Raw genomic sequence first — 23,910 nt, 5'->3', positions numbered from 1 at the left:
TCTCTCGTCTCTCGTCGCGCTGTACACACTCGGTGACACGAGCGTTACGTAGCTACAAACTACAAACTTCGTCGCGATACACATTCCGTTCTTTACAAACGCAAAAAGCTTTTCCCATCCCCGAGATGACGAGACATTGAAAGAATGTTTAACACGTTCACTGTCCCGTGCGTCACGCATGCGATGCGCCACGTCCCGCGCAAACTGTGTGAACTAAACTTGAATGACTTTCGTTTAAAATCGTCAACCTCGCGAGATGAAGAAGTTGAAGTTAAGAAATTATACTTATTTATTGGAAGTTGTAAAACTAGTAAAACCTGGAACAACGAACGTTGTTAACCCCTTGCGCTAGTAAGCTGATCCGCGGACCATAACGAGCGACCGTCGCCTTCTTTTCGAATTCATCGGTGTATCGTTGGATAGAAATTACTAAGTAATAAGTTTATTATTTGTTTTGCCTGGGTTATATTTCAAAATGCTTAATTTACTTATATTTCAATATTTCAATATACTTATATTTCAATATACTTGAAACTGAGAAAATATTGCTATTTTGGGCATTCGAAACGGGTTAAATCTTTCTTTGAAATAATTGCTTCCCACAATAGACGTAGATTCGACTACCGTGGAAATTTCTGCAACAATTCAATTCTTTGCAACAATGTTTTTATAACGTTATGTTATAAGATACGTATAATATACATAATATACATAACAAAGATAATATAATGTTATTTTTCAATTCGACCAAACTTCTCTTGACTTTTCTAACTATAATGTCGCAGTAGAAATTTAAAAAAAAAAAAAAATGAAAAAACAAAGCAACTGAATTTTCAATTTCAACTCAATATCTAAGGATTAATAAATACGAATTATACGTACAACGTGTTCAATGAAGACTGACAATGAGATGAAAATCATAAGGCAAGGGATTGTGTTTGCACGTATGGCAAGAAAGATGAAGAATACAACGTCGCGAAATTTGCACGGTTATTTCAGCGTCACCCAATATACACGCCATTACAAACTCGATCTGCGTGCCAGCGATCGTGAAACGTTTGCTCCTCTTTTACTCATCTCGACGTTAACTGGCAACATCCATTACGGCCTACAACCGGAGAAAGCGATAACCCGCGAGATTCGAGTGTGACTTGCTTTTGTCTGTTGGAACAACCGAAATTCACGAGCACGAGATGCGTGACGTTTCAGTAGAGATGCCGCGAAAAACGGTCGCGCGAAACTGTTACGTAGACGTGAAAAGAGGCGGGCGAAGTTCCTCTGTCAATTTTCACGATCAAACGCGAAGAATAAACTTATCTCCTCCCTCCTCGAGAAATTAAGAATTCACACGATTAACGCGCGAGAAGCGACTGACCTCCGTTTCGAAAAAATTTTCGCGGGCGCCTCTCTCTTTGCTCGTTCAACGAAATAATAAATTTACGAGACGAGTCTCTCGGTACATGGGGTGGGCCAAAGTTTCTTCCCACCCATTTCTTTAAAAAAAAAACTAATTTTATTAATTTTAAATTAAAATTAAACTAAATTTAAGTTTAAACTGATAATTTTTTTTCCGTTACGTTCTACAAATCGGTAAAAAAATTTTTCTTTAAATATACTTATAACAAAAAAACTACGGATTTATTTTAGGCCCACCCTATATTTTCAGCAAATTTATCTTTTCTTCTTTTTTTTATTTTCCCTCCTTTTGTTACAGTGCGTATCGTTGTTCTGTTACGTCACGCGTCGTAGGGGAAGACAAATGTCTCAGATTCGTGAAAAAAACCGAGGCTACTTGAATAGGTTCTGTTACATAAGTTTGTGCATGGAGCAATTAATATTTCAATCACACCTCGACGTGTTAAAATGTGGTGACTCTTGGACAGTAAGGATCGGAACCTCAAATTTGTCAATCCACGTGACAAAAAAGTGGAAACTAAACTTGATACGCTGTAATCCGGACGCTTGAAACTTTATACAGAAAATAAAAGAAAATCGATATCGTGCACGACTATTATATCGAGTTTCGCCACGAAAAACTGGCGCAAAATACAATGCTTAACAAACGAACGTCCATGTCCCATGGGTAATATACGACGAGACGAGAAGCACGTGAAACACGTACGATTTTCCAGTCGAATCGTGTGGAATTGCAAGTTGCGATTTTGTCGCGCGCTCGACTATCTTAGGCTTTTCCCTATGATATTACTATTTTCAGATATGAGGAAGAAGATAACGTGCACGCCCGGTCCTCGATCCTACAAGCCCTAAATCCATCCTAAATGATTCATATCCAACGTGCATAAATCACCTCTAATTTTAGATTAAATCATTTCGTTCAAAAACCTTGTTCCTCGGGTATTCCTACCACCGACCACGGTGAATTCTCTACAACACTTTGTCACGACCTGCAACTTCATTATTTCTGTACGGTGACCAAAAAATTCGTTCGTCTATACAATAACTTTCAACAACAATTCATTTTCGTGTAATTTTCATTACATTTTCATACACTGATTCAGATAGATTCTAGCATTAGGTTGCCTAAACGGTAACTATATTTTTTTTTTTTTTTTTGGGGGGGGGTGCAAATCTTCCATGAAAACATTTTATATAGTGACAATATATTTATGTTCACTATTTTATTCGATCATTTTATACTTTATATTATGAATTAAGTAATTTGAAAAGTTTCGTCTTTTATGTATGTATTAGGTCCGCGTTTTTTGTGTGTGCAAATGAATGAATAAAAGCGAATTTTTTTGTGAGAAGCGAAAGCTTTCTTAGCTCTATTAGATTAGATTTTGTTCAGCCAAACTTCGCGATTCCACGTTCAAAAGAAGAGAAACGTTCCAAGAACGACTTGATATCCATCCTGACCAGCAGTGAAATTTAGCAAACCAATTCTGACACTGCCGTAGTTCGAAGGCTTCTTCATCAGATAATACACGTCGGATAATTTTTTACGAGCACAGTGAGAAAATTTGTTCCTTCTCGGAACTAGGGCGGCGAAACATGACAAAAATCGAAAAATCGTCGAACAACCAATCGTTAACAAAATCGTGCGTTTTGTTTTTCCAAAACAAGCTCGAACGATGAATCTGCAGTTTAGAACGAGGTTAGTTACACTTTACAGAAAAAAAAATTACTTTTGGCCAACCCGACACACTGTTTGGCAAATTTTCTCAATGATATCCAAAGCAAGTTACTTTCCAAAATTGTTAAACTCGGCGCGCATTAAATAAAACGTTCTTCCTTCGAAGATTAAAAGTGCGAGACTATGAAACTAGGAAAAAGTCCCTAGACATGTAGACCCCGCACCAACGTAACGAACCAATGTCTGACGACTTTTTTTGGTTCAGCTTCGAGTCAAAGACAATCTGTGGGACCGCGCGAGTGAAAAAGGTGAGAAACGACCTGCACGAAATTTGAACGCTGGTTGGTAATTATTTTTATTTAATGCGTAAAGAGACTCGCAGCGCCGATACTGCGCATGACAAGATTAATGCGATTACTCGTTCAGGTAACAGTGACACGGTGTGAACTGCCCTTGAGTGGCTGCAACATTGGCAACGCCGCAATACCGTGTCACACTCTGCCGACAACAGCGACGATTTCAGAGTTTTCCACGTGAAGAAACTCGCATAATCTCGTAACTTCAGCACGCGCTCCGTGGATACACGGCCGCGTGTAACCCGCGGTATATTCGCATGTGAATAAATGAGCGACCAATTAAACAGCGGTCCAATAAAATCTAGACATATAAAAAGCGACGGGAAGTCACTTTCCACAGTGAAGTTGAAGCTTGTTGGTGTTTTCACTTTGCTGGAACGTCGAATTAAAAGTTTCTACGGGGAAATTTTGATTAAAAAAAAAAAAAAAAAAAGTTTTGTCAAGCTGACGCTGGCAGAGGCGAAGTACAGCGACTGAAGTAAATTCCACTTTCGCTAATTACGTTTATTAAAATAACGAACGAAGGTTTTTCTCGACGCGGGGGAAAAAAAAAAGAAAATTATGACACCGTTCACCAGAAATTTATTAGCTCGTTTTAAATTTTAAATTAAGGATAAAAGAGATCTCCTCTTTTATTCATCTCTTTTAAATTGTAAATTTAATGCCTCCTGGTTTTTTCGCAGCCGATCACGTTTTTCCGCGGCTATGCGTTCGAAAGTATTAGGTTAAGCATGAATTAAAAGATCGAGATAAACTATCGAAAACCTTCGCGGTTGACCGTTCGCACGGACGGAATGTTCGAGAGGTACGTGCGAAATCTAATCGACAACGCATCGTGGAAATTATTTGTATTTGCAACAAGCGTTATTGTGCAGTCCTTGGCTCGAATATTACACCTACGATTAATCATACGCTTTCACCGATTATTCCTTTCGCTGTGGAATCGACGTTTTACAACCAAGCGGATGTATCCTCGATCATTTGTTGTTCAAACAGACGATTAGGAAAAAAACGATGCACCCCCGATCGTTGCAACGTTGTCCGAAATTTCGATTTTCTGAAATGATCGAAAGATACGCATTTATATTCGGAGGCGAGGAAAAAGGCAGCGTGAATTCGAATCCAAGGGGACAAGCAAAATGAACTGAAACAAATAGACACTGTTCGTGATAACGGTGCGTTCTAAATACCGGCCGTGGAGATTCGAAGACGAAATTACGTTAAAAATATTTCCGAGATACCCCGAGAAGAAGCCGAGAGGTCGTGTAGCGACGTTTCGCCCTCTCGCGCGGGACAAAATTAATCGATATCCGTCTCGTTATCCGAGAAAACGGTACCTGCCATTTATACAGATTACACGTACACACCGTAAAACGTCTTTCCTCCAGGAACGATTACTAATTCATTACGCGTTATGCAACAAATGATTGCGTGTACTAATGATGCATTGTGTAAGTTTACGCATAATAAATATATATATATATATATGTATATACACACAGGGGATACATAACGGTGCATTTTACGCCGTGTTATTTTTGCCTTGGTGTGCTTAGAAAAATATACGTTGCCAGATCTTCCTTTCCCGCGCCTCTATCGGTCCCGCTGGTGTATCGTTCTTTGAAGCAGACCGGATCGGAGAAACGAAAACGAGAAAAAAGATCGATTGCAGAAAGAATTACTTTGATATTTCTTCAAAACGATTAACACGTTCCGTTTGCCGCGTCGATTTTTGATTAATTTCCGTTTAAGCCGCGTACGCTCCATGCTATTATTACGATTGATAGTTTCGCATGCAAAGCATGTGTTAGAATTTTTATAATTGAAAAGATGCGTAGAGTTTAAGATGCGTTACAGAGCAAGGTGATAAATTTAATTTTAGATAATTGTTTGAACAAACAAGCATGAACATTTATTCGCATGGTTCCTAACGTAATACTTTTCAATGATTAATTTAGTCACTAATTCTCCAAATTAATTCGTCAATAATTGCAAAACTAATTTAACACTTTACCGACCGGTAGCCTATTAATCGGCTACCTATCAACCGCTACCGGTCGGTAAAGTGTCGAAATAAAACATTTTTTGTTCGAAACATTTTTAGCATTATTGTTTGTGTATACAATAATACTAAATAACAATGACTAATGAATTAAATAACAATAATTTACTATACGAACGAGTGAATTAGGTTTTCAGGAAGGAAGTTCACGTTCCTCGAATAAAGCGAACCCGCGCCGCGTCTGGGCAGATTCGACAAAGGGGAACGATGGAACCGATGGGCCGAAACAAAGGAATTACATCATCGAAGCGCGCGAGAAAGCGAGAAAGGGAGAGAGAGAGAGAGAGAGAGAGAGAGAGAGAGAGAGAGAGAGAGAGAGAGAGAGAGAGAGAGAGAGAAATCACCGGACACGGAGAGTGATCGAAAATTGAAGGTGTTTTCGCGAAAGGAAACGCGGTCAGGGCGTGAGTCAGGCAAGGCAAAGAAAGAAAGCCAAGGCAACGTTATTTTTCCCGTTGAGACGGACGGATGGGTTGGACGTACGAACTTACGAACGTAGGAACGAACGAAGTAGCGGTGGTCGGACAGACAAGCAAGCAAGCAAGCAAGCAGCAACCAGGCAGGCATAGAGAGGCGAGCAAGCGGACGGACGAAGTCGGCCGGTCGAGCAGCCGGCCGGCTTCGCAGCAACGACCTGGCAACGTCGCGTCGTACACCGGAGGATCTATATCCCGAGCTGGCGCAGAATGGCGTGGCGTGGCGCGACGCGACGCGACGCGACGCGGCGCGGCGCGGCATGGCATGGCACGGCACGGTTGGTTCGGCGCGACTCGCTTCCACTCGTTTCCACTCGGTTCGCAAGCAACCACGTGACTTGCTACACGCTATTCGCTATTCGACGGGCATCGGGCCGATTTTGCCTGCTTTTTTTTTTTCTTTCCTCTCTCCTCCCTCTCTCTGTCTCTCTATCTTCCTTTCTCTCCTCTACCTTTTTTTCTTTTTCTTTCATTTTTTCTTTTTACACTTCCTCCGGGGCCTCTTGTGGTTCCACGCGCAATCACCGGTTTGTATCTAGGAATCTAACCTTATCGATCGTCACCTCGATCGATGCGTTTAGCGAGGCGCGCTCGCTGTGCGTTTCCGCGTTCCGGCGCGCTCCCGTCCAACGGTTGCACACGTCGTCGTCATCGTCTCCTTTAAATGCATACATACACAGTGGACGATCGTAGACAAGGGCTACGGACAACTGACGATCCCAAAACAACGACTCTACTGGACCGTGGCAACTCGAGAGAGAGAGAGATCCCGTCACTGATGGACGACGTGGATTTAATTACTCACGGTTCGCGTACGAGAGCGCGTAATGCCTCGCGATGGCACGCACACCGTGTCGTGGATACACCGTCTCGATGATGAATCAGTTACATAGTGGCGAAGAGCTATACGTGGGCCCGTACGCCCACGCGAGGACGAGCCAAGTTTCTATTTCGCTACATGTGGCTCGCACGCGACTCTTTCTCTCTCTCTACTCGATCCGAGTCCAGTCAGCCGCCGCACACGCTCGTCTCGCTTGTCTTCTATCTTACGTTTCGTGTGCCTCTATAATTTCCTCAGCGACGACCTGTGGATACGTCTTGTTCTTCGATACGCTATTGCATCTCGTTTAATACGAGGGAATTGATACGTAGGAGACACGCGAGTGAGGTCTCCCCCCTCCCGAGGAGGAGGGAGAGGGGGAGGGGGAAACGCCGTGTCGTTTATATCCTTCGTACGGCGAGTACTGAAAGCCGAGTCAAGGAATTCGTTCTGGAAGCTGTTATTTTCGAATGTGCCGCGCCGGATACCTCGCGTGGAGAGGAGAGAGAGTTTCTAAGGTCTTATTTACGAGCTAATAAAACATATTGTCGGGCCTCGATTACCGACTATGCCAAGTCGTGTTACTTAAACGCGTCCTTATACGACGCGTCTCCCCCGGGAACGATGACCAATCGAAACGCACAAAACAGTGGTGGAGGACTTACGGAAATCGTCGAATTCGAACGATAGAAAATAGTCGGTTGAAGGACAACTTGATAACTGTACTCTCCTCCGTTTTCTCGCTTCTCGTTCCACATTTTAATGACACGAAAATTCATCTCCACCGGCGTGTTTTTACGACGAGTCGTTCGCGAGTCCCCGAGCAAACTCAATAGAATAAAGGGTACTCGGCCCCCGGTGGTTGTTTCGTCGAACGAGCCACGCGTCCGCGCGAAAGTTGTCGCAATTTCACGGTGGAAAAAAAGAGGAAAAACTCGTCTTCGTCGACCGAGCTGCTGCGCCTCAGCTCGAAAAAGCTGAGATTACGAATCTCTCCTCTCCTTAGATCGAGGATACAATAGGATAACCTCGCGAGAATGCTTTGTTACGTGAGAATGCCGAGAACACGTTCGTGTTTCGTGTCATCTGTTTCGAATTAAGTACGTCGGTTGTTACGCAGGTACTACACACGCGCACACACACATATATATATATCATACACGTGTGTATCAATTGTCAGTACAAAGCAACAGAATATGTATCGTTACGCAACTTCTTATCGAACGAGTTGTTTAACGCAGCACGCGGTATACAGTGTCTATAACAGTGTCTAAAAATGTTACTATCGTTTCCACACGCCATACACACGATAGCAACAGTCTCCACCCTCCTCTTCTTCCCTGTGCATGTGCACAGCGCATATTCGTCCACGAGAATATCGGTTTTCGAAGCGATTATTCGCCGCTTACGCGAGTTGGCTCTCCCACACGTTTCCCTGCGCCACCGGAAAATCGTTCCTTATGTCATAAAATGTATAACGCTGAACGGGCTGGTTTATTACCATGGAACTATGTGTAATCGCGCAATTGTGTATACGCGAGCGTGCATTTGGCAAAGTTTGGAATTTTAAATGGCTCATGTTCGTCGACCTAATAACTGACCGACATATTTTCCACGTATTATTTTTCTCTCCGTCTATTTCTATCGTGAAAAGGAAGATCCTCGTAATTAACACTATCAAAATGATCAACATGACCAATTTGCATAATTTTTGTTACGCATTTTATAAATGTAAAACAGTGTGTGTTTTTAGACAATTTTTACTTCAATAATTCCTTGTAAAATACATAAATAAAAGCTCTTGTACAAAGATTTCTGTTTCTTTTACTGTAGCATCTCTGATGGAAATGTGGATGGCTTTAGTCGTCGGTAGTTCTAGTATTAATAAACGATAATATTTGATAGCAAATCACTCGAATTTTCGAGATTCAATTGAATTTAATTTCAAATTCCGCTGATTTATTTTAGTTGCACAGAACGCTTTCGAATAAAATCGCGAGCAATCTAAAGCGTTAATTATCGTGTTTTATGTGTATTTTAATAGAGGACGATGAACTCGGATTGTTTCACGACGTAACAATTACCCACGAATAATAAATACTGCGTCGTGGCTGAAGAACGTCCGTGCATGAAAATGTTTAGACTTTCGATACAACTTACACAACAGAATCGGGAATTGTTTTTGTGAAATTATTTCAGGAGACATTTACAAAGATTCACTTGATACGCAGTCAGTGTATATAATAATTCAGAGAAAAAAAAAATTTCTTTTTTTTTTATTCAAATAAAATAATACGAATAAAAATCGAATAAAAATAATAGAATTATCGACAGTTGTAATTGTTCCTCTTTTGAGAAAACGAACAAACGAAATTACAAATTCCTAGAGATCGAAATAAATTCACCACGCGATTTTAAATTCGAGCCTAACCCAAGCGTCTGGTTCGCGATAACGAAAATATTCGCAAGCCTATTTAGAAAATCCTAAACCATCGAAAAATATCGAAATTCCGCAACATAAAACCTACCATTACTGGGGGAACGACTGGCTAGTCGCGCCTCTAGCGAAAGTGTTAATATTGATAGAGCCACGAGGAACAACAGACAAGCAGCGAGATAGTTTTAGGCAGCGTGTAAATACCTAGGCGTATATAACGGACGGTGCCTTTTAGGATACGAAGAAGAAGAAGAAGAAGAAGAAGCAGAAGCAGCAGCAGAAGAAGAAGAAGAAAAAGAAGAAGAAGAAAAAGAAAAAGAAGAAGAAGTAGTAGTAGTAGTAGTAGTAGTAATAGTAGGTATCTCAGGTAGAGAACGGGCCTCGAGATAGGTTCAGTAGAAACTGGAAGATGTTGGATGCAAAAGGTTTTCTTTGAAGAAAAAAAATGAGAGAGAAAACACGAGGTAAAAAAAAAAAGAGAAGAAAAAAAAGAGCAGCAGGTGTCGGCACAATTCGAGGCTTCAAAGGGAGAGAGCTCTTAAATTTTTTAACTCAAACATAACGACGGATGATACATACACGCCGTGTATTTCTTTCTTCTTCGCTCATTCTTCGTGAGAAGATTTTGTGTATTTCCGTGCACGCGAGAACAGGGACGCCGAACTATTAGACGGATCGCGCAGAGATGTGTTTATGTCGAATATTAAACGGCTAATATGCATACACATGGCTCGCGAGTGCAACTCTAATTGTTAAAGTACCAGCAAAGCTAGTAGCCATTTGTTTCGTGGGATTAATTTTAAGTATAATTTTGCAAATAAGCAAAATTGATTGTATTACAATTTGATGTTTATTTGAAAGTTTTGTACATGTATTATTTCATTTAATAAAGGTAATTAAATACGATTTTTTGTATAAATCCTGAAGTTACTTACAAAATTATAATTTCAAATATATTTATATTATTTTCAATGCTGAATACGAAACTTTTATTAAAAATTGAATTAGAAAAATATTTTTAAAATTAATTTGTATCATTTTATTAATTTGTATCAATTTGACAAGCTTGCGCGAAATTTATGATCTCCAAGTCTCAAAATGAATTAAAACAACGGGGAACAACAAATAAACAACGCGACAAACAACGAAGATCTTTGTCCTTTAAACTACTCCGTCTTGCATAATAAGATATCGAATGTGACGCAACGAAAGTGTTATTTCATATCGTTTCTCGATGCACAACAGATGTTCGACAACTTCAGATCAACTAGAATGCTGAATCCCTTTTGGCTCATTAATTGAAATTGACTCACGCAAGAAACGCGTGAGCCATTTTTGTCCTGCAATCGAATTCTACGTGGGGCCCTGCATGGCCTCAAAAACCTCTTGCCCTCATTACTAACTCAATCACCCTAACACAACTAAGACACTCCACGAATATACTGCACGCTAAATGACTCGCATTCGACTATTAACATATTCCACTTCGAATATGTTATCCAATATTCAATTAAACATTAAAGATATTAGAACGCATAATAAATAAATAATTATACTGTGTTATATCGCAAAAATCGAGCGAACAGACAAATATGTTTTTTGTAAAAAAAGAGAAATTTCTTTTTGAAAAATTTTTAGAACAATGTTCGTAGATTACTTACGAATCTTAATCTCAGTGATTATACGATTGCGCAAAAAAAAAAAAAGTATATACGATAAGCGGCAACATGGAAGCTGCGGCAAACGCATGTAAAACTTTCGCCCGAGTAATTATTCGCTTAAGAGGTTAATTGTGCTAAGCAACTACGGTAACAGTTCCATTTACTTTACGTCTGCGGATGCTGCATACGCGCGAGACACGTCATGGCGATATCGAGGTAACAAAACGATGATCTTTGAATCGCCTAAATAAATAAACGACATCCGTATAAATTGGACGTTGAACGAGAACGAGTTTCACCGTCCGTTGGTGGACAAACGACGTAAGATTGAAACGAAAAAGAGGGAAAAACAAAGAAAAAACACACACAGAAGAAATGAAAAGAAGAGAGAGAGAAAAAAAAGGAAGACTCACCCTGCATTTTCAGCGGCAGCAATGGACATGTGCCTCCTCTCATCGAGGATGGCTGTGGCGTCAAACTGCCGGGAGAGATCCGTGGTAATGAGTTAAGAGTCACAGTCGAGTGTTCTCTTTTTGCACCATGTACCACCACCACCACCCCGTTCTCTTCTTTTATTTTTCACCACACAACCAATATTATATCGCGGATATCACTATAAACGACAATCAACCAACGCACCACTATCAATCACCACCAGGCACTTCTCTAATCCGCGATGAAATTCGTGAGATTCCCTTTCCCCTTTCTTCCCTTCCCTTCCCTTCCCTATCACGTTTTTCCCACCGTTGATTTCAAAATCACCAGTCAAACACTCAACGCCGAGCAGCAGCGGCGACAACTGCTCGCAGGTCCGTGAAAAACAACAAACGGAAAAAAACGTACAATTCTCGTCTCGATCTCAGCTGCTACTCTCCCGCTTTGTCCCGCTTTGTCGAATCGAGAAAAAACGACGAAAAATCAACGAAGACGGATAGTTTCCTTTCCTCGACCGACACTCACTGGCCGAGCACGCGTTCTTAATCGCATCGTCCTATCGCGCGCTCTCTCTTCGTTTACCGACATTCGGAGAATGTCCTTTTACCCGAGAATCGCGTCACGTCACCGATAAACACAAGATCACTGTGTCGCGAACGAAAAAACAAAAATATCCCCAGCGGAGTATTAAGTACACTGCTTTCTTTCTCTCTGGGTCTTCTTCTTGGCACTTCTTAACGACGACACACGGCTCTTCTTATCGACCGAGCAGCTCCGTCACCGTCGTTTCCTTTTCGCCCTCAAACATCGGGCTTGCCTCACTTTTCGACACGTCCGCCACTTTTTCGCTCGCACACGTCCACACTCGATATTCGCTGCTCCTTCTTCTCTATCGTTCACCGTGTGCGTGATCTACCGGCGAAGAATAGAAATCCTAGGGGCGTTCCTGTTTTTTTTAACTGCTACTGTGTGTTGTCACTGGCCGGGAACGGGGCGATCCGTTCTTCGCTTACTCTCCAAACGTGCAATCTCCTATAAATATTCAATGACGAGCGACTCTCTCGCGCGCGCAAAGACACCATCAACGAGAAAACGTTTCACGTGCGAGAAGAACGCCTGAGAATTATTATTTCTTTCAGGAATCGTTTCGCCGCGATTGAACTGTCGACGACTCGTTCGTCCTTCTCGACGAGCTTCCCTCGAACCTTGACTGCTTCTGCAGATCTTCGTAATCTCGCCGATCCTGTTAACGGAGAAGAAAATAATCGTTGAAGAAAGTCGATCGAAACGATTTACTTCGTTATTGTAAATAATAAATCTACGAAAGGGGAAAAGATAATTGCGCAATTTACTGACTTTTTCTTTATTCCACTCTCTTTGGAAGGAGCTCGATGAAACGAATGAAATCACGTTCTTTTTGTTTTAAAATCAAAGAGAATATAATTATTTGGTTTCATTCGCTTAGTAATCAAAATTCGGCAAGAATTTACTTGAAAAATTGTTAGTTCAAGCTTGAATTATCTTGGCTCAACTTTTTCGATGAATTTTAAATACCACGTGAATTAAATCGAAATGATATCGAAGTTAAGTGGACAAAGTTAGAAAAATATCACTAAACTGTGCAATTGTCATCTGAAATACTTCAAAAGAAAGCAATTGTCATCTAAAATATTTTAACAGAAACTTTTGAGGTCACGTTTATAAGTTGCCCAATATTTTATCCAAGATTCAATTAAGTGGTACAAGCAAAGCAGAAAGTGAAACCGATACAATAAAACGTAGATATAGACACTTGTGAAACTCCGGCGTCGTAACAGTTTCAATAAACTATCCATTTCTTGCTAATAAGATAATTTGGATAACTTTTTCTCGAATATACTAAAAAATGATAATTTTTAAATTACCACTTAATAATGAATCATTACGAATCACAAAATCTGACAATCATACGTAGTTAACCTCTTTTTACACAAATTGTCGTCGCGCCAATTTATTACATGTTGTCAAATAACGAGCACATTAATTTCAATTAGGACATCGTTTTCTTTTTCTTTTGTCNTTTTTTCTTTTTTTTTTTTTTTTTTTTTTGTGAACCGAAAAACGCTTATTGCTGTATCACAATCTCACGCATCACATGGCGTCGCACTTGACAACGCACTACTAATACAATGGTCTGTATATGCGCATGTCCACACCCCATTCTGCTTCCGAACATATGTAGACCGAGGCACGTTTGGGAAAAGTTGATCGATATTGTCGTCGACGCTTACGTTCTCTCTACCCACGGGCACTACTTTTTTCCCCCGTGAAATTTCAAGATTCGTCGACCGACTTGACAGCTCGAAACAAGTACGAGAGAATGCATTTTGGACAATATTTTTTACGCGATGTAATTATAAATTATCTTCAAAATTAAGCCAACTTGCATTCGAAATTGGTAACAAGCTTCGTGTAAATGTCAAATTTATTACGTCGATTCACTATTGCAAAACTTTAAATTAAATTTAATCCTCTCACAGACGATGAAAATTAGTTTTCAAAGTGTTCTCAATTTTAACGCGCACTGTCACGTATCATACGTACTACATGGAAAATCGTTAATTTAATAAAATATATCCAATATGGCACTACTTCTACTTGCGAGAGATGGTACAATTACCAAAATAAACGTATGTTCTATTCGACATATTTTACTGGTTTTTGAACTGAAAAATCCAGGTTACACCGACCTGGGTCAAGGAGTTATAACTTTGGAAAATGATAGAAAGTACGGAAAGGACGTAACGAAAACGCAAATGCGAATAAAGTGTAAGGCACATAACTGTCGCGTAATTCGCATAATTCGCGTAATTACCCTTACCGATGATTCCCGATATGCTAGAGAGGAAATGTTTCATCTCACTTGGGGAATATAGAAAGCTCGTCGCGGAGCGCAACCGAAAGCGCGAGGAAATATGTGCGCGCCAGACGGCGCGTACAGCGAAGCGCGACGAACTTGACTCTCAAAGCAGTGGACCGTCCGACAAGTTAATAAAAACGGAACGTAGAGACCCCACTTTCTTATTATCGCGCGAACAAGGTACACTAGCGATCGTGTCACGCGTACACACTCCTATGCTCGCGATAAGTGTTTCACGCAACAGCGAGAAAATGAAAGACGGGCTTCGACAAGAGATAACGTACGAAAATTATATTACACTCACTGACTCTGGGCTCGACTGGAATAAAACTTGTTTTGTCCATTGAAGTTGGTCGCTCCAGCGCGAACTTCTCGTTTTGGTTACACGCGTTACACTCAACCAACCGGACGACGAGGACGTACTAAATGAAATTTCTTATCTTTTTTCCGCTTCGTGTCGTTCGTCATTTCCGAAAGAAGACTTTTCCTCTCTTCGTTCCGCGTTTGCTAGACGTTTTCTTCCACTCTGAAAGTTCACGCAGGTTCCGAGCACAGTTTTCCGTAGAAAAACACAACGGGGCGCCACGAGATGTAGATACTTCTCTCTCGCTCTTACTAGTATTTCTTCTTCCTCCACCACCTCTTTTTCTTCTTTATTCTATTTCATAGCCTTGTCTCACACGTGTCGAAAACGCGAAATCCTTTGCAGAGAGTTCGAAAAACACGTCGTTCGAGAAAAATCGAGGCTCGAACGTACTGAACAGAGAAAGAAAGATCGCGCCTCTTACAGTCTCGTCTTTTCTTCACTCAAAATATATATGCGTAATATTTTATAAAGGCGAAAGGCTTGCACAAGCCCATATAGACGTATGCGAGTGTGAATTGTCCTCTGTGTATACGTCTTACGCCTCACCCCTTTTCTCTAATACCGTTCTCTTTCTACGCAACATATATGTGTATAGGCACATATATATATATATCTCCCTTTTTCTTTCTTATCTCTTGGTTTCCGTTCTTTCTCCTCCGTCTTTCGCGATCTCACACACTATTTCCCTTTGCTTCGTTCTTTCTATCAGTATAGCCGTGTGCACGGCCCTATATGTGTGTACGTAGTATACCGTGCGCAGCTACGTAGACCATCCGTGTATACGAATACGAGTGGCAGGCGCGCGCGCCTGTGTTGCATTCGTGTGTGCACTTGATTAGCCGTGTGACGTCAGGCCGCGATTACATCGCTCGCGATTGTCACTCAAATCGACGAATAAAACCACAGAACAATTCAGGCGGGAAAGGTGGTCGAAGACACGCGGACGAACCTCGGACCGCGAAACGACGGACGATCCGTCGCGCAACGGCTAAAGGCGGCGGCGAGCCTTCGCGCAAACCACCCGCGGTATTCGTGAAACGACTGGCTCCATGCAACGATTGTAGTCGTACAGAGAGACGAGACGAGAGATGTTCCGCTAGATGGCACCACCATTTATCGCGAGGGGGCTCCGGCGGCCGTGCATACTGCGCTCCGCGTAGGTACCGCAACTCATCGAGCACTGTCGAATTCGAACGATTACTCCCGATCCAACCCGAATACTCACGATCGTGCACGAACGATTCAATATCAAGTGCACGACCCTCTCTCCGTTCCGACGAGCACATGGAACCGCGCGAATGACGCTGCGTGTCCATCAATTTTATTTATACGCTTATGTTCCTTCATCGTGTTTGATGCTGCGGTGTCTGCACCCCCCCCCCCCTCCCCACTTTCTCACATCATTTATTTTGAAAAATTTTTATACTCACCCAATTGTGAAATCACTGTTCACATAAAATAAACTTACAAATGTATATTTGCATATATGATGATTTTTATACTGATACTACAGAACTACATTTTGTTTTTAAATATTGATCCTATTTTTGAAATATTGATAATATGTACGTATAAGCGGAAGAGGATTGTATAGATCAATTTATTGCCATTAACAATATATCTGTATACAGTTATAACTTAATTGTTAACGAATTAGAAAATAGTAGTAAAAAATCTGGTATTTTTGAAAAATCCATATCACAAGCCCATTTACCATTTTCGTTACATATTTATTCTATTGCAAACATTAATATTTGGATCATCATTGGTTTTTTTCAAAAAGAAAATTAAAAAATTTAGAACAGTAAAAAATTTAAGAAATTTAGAAGATTTAAATTATTTTCAGTGATTATTTACTTACTTTTCTTTATTCATATATGTTACTAAAAATGGTAAAATGTCAGGACATTTTTCTTTTACTAACTGTTCTATATTCTGCGTGTTACTATTCAGCAATGATAAATTAGTACATGGTATCAATAGTTTGCAAACAGATATGGAGCGTGCCATAAGTGCTCTATGCAAAGCAGTATGGCCATCAACATCCCTTAAATTAGGGTTTGCATTGAATCTTAACAATAGTTCGACAATTTCCGAGTGACCTTGCATAGCTGCTCTGTGCAAAGCAGTAGCATGTCCACAACGTGTTTTTATATTCACTGCAGCATCATTTTCTAATAAAATATTACAAATTTCATAGTGTCCATTTCGAGCTGCATAATGCAACGCTGTATATCCGGCAGAATCTTCTGCATTAAGTAAAACACCTTTCTTCAATAATGTCTTTACACGATCCAAATCATTATATTGCGCTAAAAATTACATAAATATTATTAACAATAATTTAAAAAATACAGTAGTATAGTTAAGATAAAATAAATTTAATTATTTACCGGCGTACCATATACCACGTTCAAACTCCATTTCCACAAGAGACTGACTGACACCGATATTGCTATTTATACTGCAGCATGTATTACGATTATTACAGTTATGACTGTGTTCCATGTTTGCTGCAGATGTAATTACCTAGCAGTTCATCAAAAAAGAAAAAAAAAGAAAAATTGTGCTTAACAATATTTTTATCGTATGTAAATTCGAACATTACATAATTATATATGTATAAAAATAAATATTTATATTTCTAAAATTCATAGATAATTGTGAAGAAGGCACATAAAATATCACTTTTAAATCATAGCAGTCATATATTTTTCAATAAATGTTCATTGACAATATGCAAAAATGTATTTTGTTTATATAGTTTACATGTGTATAACTTTATGATATATGCGTGTCTGTATATCGAATTTGTACATGAGAATAAGGCCAGTATATAAAATCGACCTTTATGTATTATAATATTATTATAAATTTAATAGTTCCATAATTATTACTGATTTTCTTTAGCATAATACTGTACCAACAAATATAATATAACCTTATCATTTCATAAATGAATTCAACAAATAGTGAATACAATGTAAATTCTTTTGCAATATTATATAATATTAATGCTAGTTTTGATTCCGTATATTGTATAAAAATGTTCAAATATGCACAAATAAAATAACATAACATAAACATAACAATTCAATTTAATTAAAAATTAAATTGCAAATAGAAAATATAGAATGTCTCAGACATAAAGAAGACATAAACCGGATTAGTATTGCACAAAATGATAAGGTTAATATTGATACTGTATATAATAATAGCGAAAAAGATAAGCGTTGATATCCTTATTATTTTTTTAATCTCTCTTAATTTTATGAGCATATTATTTTTATGCGTTTTTATAATAATTAATAAAGTAGCTCAAAAAAAAAAAGATATTATTTGACCCAGAAAAGTATAAAAACTAGAAACTTGATTTTGTACAGTCTTGTTGTTAATTTATATAAAAATAAACTGAATACATTTTATATTTTATTCATCTCGAGATAGTAAAAATTAAATATATTTAAGTATAAAACGATGTAATTTTAATCTATTAAATGTAATATATGAAAATTTGCTAAAATTACTTGTGAAAATCTGTTGGTACAAATATACGTCAGATAAAAAATATACATTCCTAAAGCAAGTTAAAAAATATTGATAAAAATTTAATAACGAAAGTTTGTACACGAAAGTTGATACACACTATTTTATTTATCTACGTGTGTTCTTTGTATATAAATATTTTATATAATTAAATAATGCTATATTCATACTGGTTTCTTAATTTGCGTGCATATTAGGAAATGCGCACGCATACTTTAAATGTATAAGTAGTTTTTTATAAATTATAGTCCTGTTGATTTTACAATTCCCTTCGCAGTGTCCAAAATATTTCAATGTCTCCCGTGGTACCAATAACTCGATATCCTAATTCTGCCAAGGCGTTAATGACGGAAAGAGGTGGTCCTGCAATAAATTTTATTGCATAAATTAAGAGAAATATTCCATAATTGCAAAAATGTACGAATATACTACTCTCGTCTTCGACAAAAATATACCCAATATTATTTGTAAATTTAATGCACGATATTTATAAATATAATTTTTTATTATCAAATGAAAACAATTCCAGCTACTAAATATGTAATGACTAACAAAATATTCTAATTATTACTACTTTTACTATCAACTTCCAGAAACAAAATATATAATTTAAAAATCAGGATTCATTTTATCCAGAACATTTTTCATACATAAAACTTATATATTGTATTTTACATAACGATATTACAAAAAACGAAATAAAAAATATTTCAGGTAAATGAAATTTAATGAGTCATGAAAAGAATTTGTATAAAATGATCGATCGGTCACCTGTGATCATAATGCCGTTGGACACTTTTGCCTCAGACTTTGGAAAACGCTCGGAAAGAGCCAAAATTTCGTCCGAATTTAAACCAACCACAAAACTCACAGCCCCAAATGGGGAGCCTTTTAAGCCAATGTAATAGTAACTCTCATCATTTATTATGCTGGCTGATTTTCCGACGAATGTATTCCCTGATTGCGACATTGTTGAGCTAAAAGGGATTGTTAAACTTCGTTGTCTTTTACTGTCAAAAGAAAAATGTTGCTTCTAGAATGCTGTTGGGAAAAATATAAACATATTTTATAACTCCCTCATTTTCTCTTGAAAGAGAAAATCCTACTATTTAATTGCTAGATCTTATATAATATTAAGAATATTATACACAATACAAGTATGTCTAATTTCATAAATAAAAAATCAATACTTCTATTTTAATAAAAATATACTTTTATGTTTGATAATAAAAAAAGTTTACAGTAAAATCGATAAAAAAATTTTATTTAAAATAATATTAGGCAGTATGTTGTAATAAACTTACAATATTATATTTAAGCAAAAAATAGAAATTATATAACATCGTAAATTTATAATTTAATTTCTTTTTAATGTATGTAGAGGAAAAGACAAGTCATTATATATATATATATAATTTATAATATATTATAGTATAATTTTATATATATAATTTATAGTATATTATAGTATATTATAATTTTATATATATATATATAATTTATAGTAATTAAAAATTAAATTAAAAAATCCAAACAATTAGACTCAAATATATTTCTCAATATCATATAATTCGTTTAAAAATATTATATAAAAAAAAAATATGCAAAATGCATATTTTTTATAAATATTCACAATATTTTTCACAATAATATTCTTTTTATAGATATTCACAATAAGTCATATTTTAAAATGGATAATATCTTTCTCTTTTCTCTTTATCTCTATAGTTATATTTCATTAACAATAAGGTCAATCTTGAATTTTAAATATTATGTAAGTATGCAATAGTATTATTCATGACCAACAGATATAATTATTATTTTATATAATTATTATTTAGGTCTCCATTAAATTACATTTTACTCTTTGTTCATTATATTGCATCATACGAAGTTCATAAGACCAACGGGTATATTTTTCTTTGTGAAAGTCCCATTGTAATCTTTCTATTTCTAACATTTTACATTGTACTTCAAATTCTGCAAATTTTCTTGCGGCTCTTTTATGAAATAAATCATCTTCAGATATTTTATTTTGCAAGTAAGACTGAGACAATTTTGACACACTTGACTACTTGACTACTTGATTCTTTTTGATGACACACATATTCTTGAGGTGTAGTTATACAAAATTTTTAAAGTTATCTTAAAAATTTATTGTAAATAACTATTTTTAAAAACTAACTGTATAATTTAACAATAATTTCGATTGTAAATTATTTTTTTTCTAAATTATCAGATGTAGTAGTTGAAGTATCATTTTGATTTGTTTCCGCATTTCAACTGGCAAAATTTTCATCTGTGGTTTCGACTGCACTATTTTGATTTATGCAATTTTGTCCATTAATCTGCATTAATAACGTCATGTTTTGTGCTATTGCATTAAGTGTTTCAAATAAAACTTGAGCCACCCAATTATCTGGATAGCTCAAGTTTTAAATTGTTAAATTCTTCTTTCGTATTTTGATCAGCCATAATTCACTTTATGTCAAGGTTATTAGCTTTCTGTTTCTCGTTATGCGATATTGTTACGTTTAAATTGTTGCCTGACATCTTTTGGACACTTTAGGTATCTTTCCATATATCGTTTCATACAAGTAACAATTTGAATGTATGACTGATTACAAAATTTACAAAATGTAATCACTTGAGATCCCAACATCTTTTTATTATAGTAGTTCCACACAATTCCTTGTTTCTTTATTATGTCTCCTTTTTCAAGTTTCACAATATATGTTTTCAAACTGTTATATGTTTTATTTATTTTATGTTTACAAGACTTTCAATTTTTCAAATACGGAGCCAACTGAGATTTAACACAATAAAAACAAAAATTTTTTTATAGAACGTCATTTATATATTGTTATACATTTTTTTTTTATACGGAATCAAAACTAAAACCTTTAATGTTTGTATAGGAAAATGAGCACAAGTTAAAGATGAAAAAAATTGATTTACAATGTAAAGATTACATTCAAAAGTATTATTATTATTAGCGCAGCATCAAAAGTTAAATTAATTCTAATAATTTTAAAAGATATCAAAAAATACAGTTTATTTGCAACTTTTTAAACATATAAATTAAGATTATATACCTTTCAATTGTTCAAGTAATCAAACTAATTTTTTATTATCAAAAATTTGGCAAATTTGCATACATTTAGTGCATAATAAAAATCAATGCAAATTCGTAATAAAACGAGTTGTTGACTTATGCAACAACGAAAATTTTAAGCAAATATTGCATTAAGGAATATGTTCGTTACACGTTTACATACGTAAACATTGTTGCATAAAATGATCATTATTTAATAGAATATATTTGATGCCGTGGCATCAAATTAAAACGTTAGTCATTAAATACATAACCTCTGTAAGAGATATATGCGTGTTCGCCATTGTTATGAGAATGTATCGTACATTTGTAAATAATAAATATTTTGAATCCTATAATTTGTTGCGATTTATATATGTATGAATGTATATTAAAATATATATTAAAATTTTGCATAATTTAGTAAAACATTATTTCTATAGGAAATATTTTCTTTAAGCAAAATATTAAAATATCTTGTGAGTGGAAAATTTTAACAAAAAGATACAAAAATGAATACGAAAATTAGTATTCCAATGTAATCTTTAACTTGTTAACATTTTAAATCTGTACTCTTAACTGCATTTTTCTCGATGAGATTACATACAAAAAAATTTATAACATTTCATTTATAGAGTATGTAAAGTGTAAAGTTAAAAATAAAAATACGTGTTTATTTAACATTATGTATTTAAGACGTAAATGAAATTTACATAAAAACGAAAGCTATAAATTTATGCGATCATTTTGAGTACGAATTTCCAATTTTTATGAAAATAATGTTCATTAATTTTAAAATAATAAAGTATTAGGTTTTTGATGCAAAATGTATCGTATAATTATCAATAAAAATAAATTGGTTATTATAACGTAATCATACCTGTTTTGATAATAGGTTCAGGTTCAGGTTCAGAAAAATCTTTTCTCATAGTCCACATGTATTCATTATAATCTTGTTTGACACTTGTACTTGAAGATGCTACGACTTTATAACCAAGAACTTCTAAAGCAGTTAATATTACACAAGGATGTTGCAAATACACTATTGTCGAATCATCACAATATCCCCCAGAAGCAAAGCGGCTCAATTGTTCTATATCTGATGCTATAACACACGTGAATGTCATACTAGGTTTTCAACGTTATTTTGTTTCGATTTTTTACATATATAACATTTCAAAATTAAGAATTATAAAAATCATACGTCCAGCGGAATTCAATTGAAAAGCGATATGAATGATCTTGCATACAATATACGCGATAAATTATTATCATTTTATCAAGAAGTAATGTCAGCAGACGTATCGTTTTACTTAACCTATAAGATATCAATTACACTCATATCATAATTTAGATAAAATAATACAAACAAAGTCATTTTATATTTATTTATTAAATTAATGTATTAATTTTAAAAAATATTTTAATAAATTTCAAATTGTGTTTATTTCAGATTAACTAATATATTTAAATTGCATGATAAATTTAGAATTACTCAAATGATTTTATATTGTCAAATGATTTTATATTGGTTGATTTCTTTATTCAGAAAACATTTAATAAACATATTAATATAAATGACAATTGATTGATTAATTACTTTATCAATATGTAGATTTAGAAAGAAATCTATCTGTGTCTTTTCTTTATTGCAATATTTTATATTCAAAAACTAAAAATTTAATATCAATTAGCAACGTTTATTATTTAAACTGTTATTACATTAATAAATTAAATATAAGTATATTAAATATTTAAGCTTTAAGACAAAATATTATACCTTTAAGACCTGATACTAAAACTCTCCATGGATATCGGTGACCATATGATGCAAGATTTCCACGTACCAAAATGTATGGCATCTATACTATTATTCTACCACAAATTTTAATAAATATTTACATTATAAGACATACATGTATACTTAAATTATACTGATATATATAAACTTTATATTTTAACACCAGTTATTAAATTTAATAATGCATTCTTAATAAATGCATATGGTATATATGTATATATATAAATATAATGTTTCTTCCTATAAACTCAATTATTAGAATAATTATTGTAATTTATTATGTAAAAGCACGATTATTCAGTTATTAATTTAATGCAATAGAGATACTACAAATATATAAATATTACATTACAATAAAAGAAATTAAATTACTTTTTGGTAATTAAAATTGTATTAATTTACATTTTTTATACTTTTAAAATTTTTAGACACAATTACTAATTGTGTATATCTGATAGATATTGTTGACACACACATATTGCACACATATGCAATTTTCTTATTAATCATTATTTGTCAACCTTCTGTTTCAGAATTATTGTTAATAATTCTTATTAAATTAGGTGTACTCACCTGTTAATATGTACAAAATTTAATTCACCGATGCTATTTTTAATTAGAAATCTTTTTATACTTTACTATCAATTACTAAAAATGACGCGATCAAATCGATTTCTTGAGAAATAAGAGCACTGTTGAGATTTTTAGACTGGAAGGAAATGAAATTAAATGGACACATGACACAGCAATTGCAAGATACGAAAGTGCGCATATTCTAACATCCTAACTACATATAACTAGTATCAACATTTACAAATTCCAAACAGTTCGAACGACAAACATTTGGGTGGTTTTTCAATTA

The 23,910-nt window shown here is 35.7% G+C and overlaps 2 protein-coding genes across 10 annotated transcripts; both read right to left on the bottom strand.

The window, feature by feature from the left end:
* Window positions 1-16,456: 16,456 nt before the first annotated feature.
* On the bottom strand, window positions 16,457-18,453 carry LOC122528803 (ankyrin repeat domain-containing protein 39-like). The gene is made up of 3 exons (XM_043654312.1): window positions 18,368-18,453; window positions 17,001-17,136; window positions 16,457-16,919 (listed from the first exon to the last, which is right to left on the bottom strand). The coding sequence occupies exons 2-3, from the start codon at window positions 17,113-17,115 to the stop codon at window positions 16,465-16,467; spliced, it is 570 nt and encodes a 189-aa protein (XP_043510247.1). The 5' UTR covers window positions 17,116-17,136; window positions 18,368-18,453; the 3' UTR covers window positions 16,457-16,464.
* LOC122528804 lies at window positions 17,296-23,883 on the bottom strand. 9 transcript variants are annotated; one of them, XM_043654313.1, is made up of 4 exons: window positions 23,622-23,882; window positions 23,028-23,122; window positions 22,128-22,352; window positions 18,934-19,130 (listed from the first exon to the last, which is right to left on the bottom strand). In XM_043654313.1, exons 2-4 carry the CDS (start codon window positions 23,107-23,109, stop codon window positions 19,078-19,080), a joined length of 360 nt encoding a protein of 119 aa, XP_043510248.1. In that variant the 5' UTR covers window positions 23,110-23,122; window positions 23,622-23,882; the 3' UTR covers window positions 18,934-19,077. The 9 variants fall into 9 exon arrangements, with proteins under 9 accessions (XP_043510256.1, XP_043510253.1, XP_043510254.1 ...); XM_043654316.1 differs by having other exon boundaries at window positions 19,001-19,163; window positions 23,622-23,876; XM_043654317.1 differs by having other exon boundaries at window positions 19,055-19,194; window positions 23,622-23,878.
* Between the last annotated feature and the right edge of the window lie 27 nt (window positions 23,884-23,910).

This window comes from Frieseomelitta varia, unplaced genomic scaffold (assembly GCF_011392965.1).
Source record: "Frieseomelitta varia isolate USP_RPSP 00005682 unplaced genomic scaffold, Fvar_1.2 scaffold_259, whole genome shotgun sequence".
Lineage (NCBI taxonomy): Eukaryota > Metazoa > Arthropoda > Insecta > Hymenoptera > Apidae > Frieseomelitta > Frieseomelitta varia.
This window is presented reverse-complemented; position numbering and strand designations above follow the sequence as displayed.

Bases quoted from the DNA above. Each gene is read 5' to 3' on its own strand.
- LOC122528804 (XM_043654313.1), bottom strand. From the start codon at position 23,109: ATGCCATACATTTTGGTACGTGGAAATCTTGCATCATATGGTCACCGA. The intron at 22,353-23,027 runs GTATAATATTTT...CGTGTGTTATAG, and splicing joins TTTAGTATCAGGTCTTAAAG to CATCAGATATAGAACAATTG. The intron at 19,131-22,127 runs GTATGATTACGT...AATCCCTTTTAG, and splicing joins TGAACCTATTATCAAAACAG to CTCAACAATGTCGCAATCAG.
- LOC122528803 (XM_043654312.1), bottom strand. From the start codon at position 17,115: ATGGAACACAGTCATAACTGTAATAATCGTAATACATGCTGCAGTATA. The intron at 16,920-17,000 runs GTAAATAATTAA...TGTAATTTTTAG, and splicing joins ACGTGGTATATGGTACGCCG to CGCAATATAATGATTTGGAT.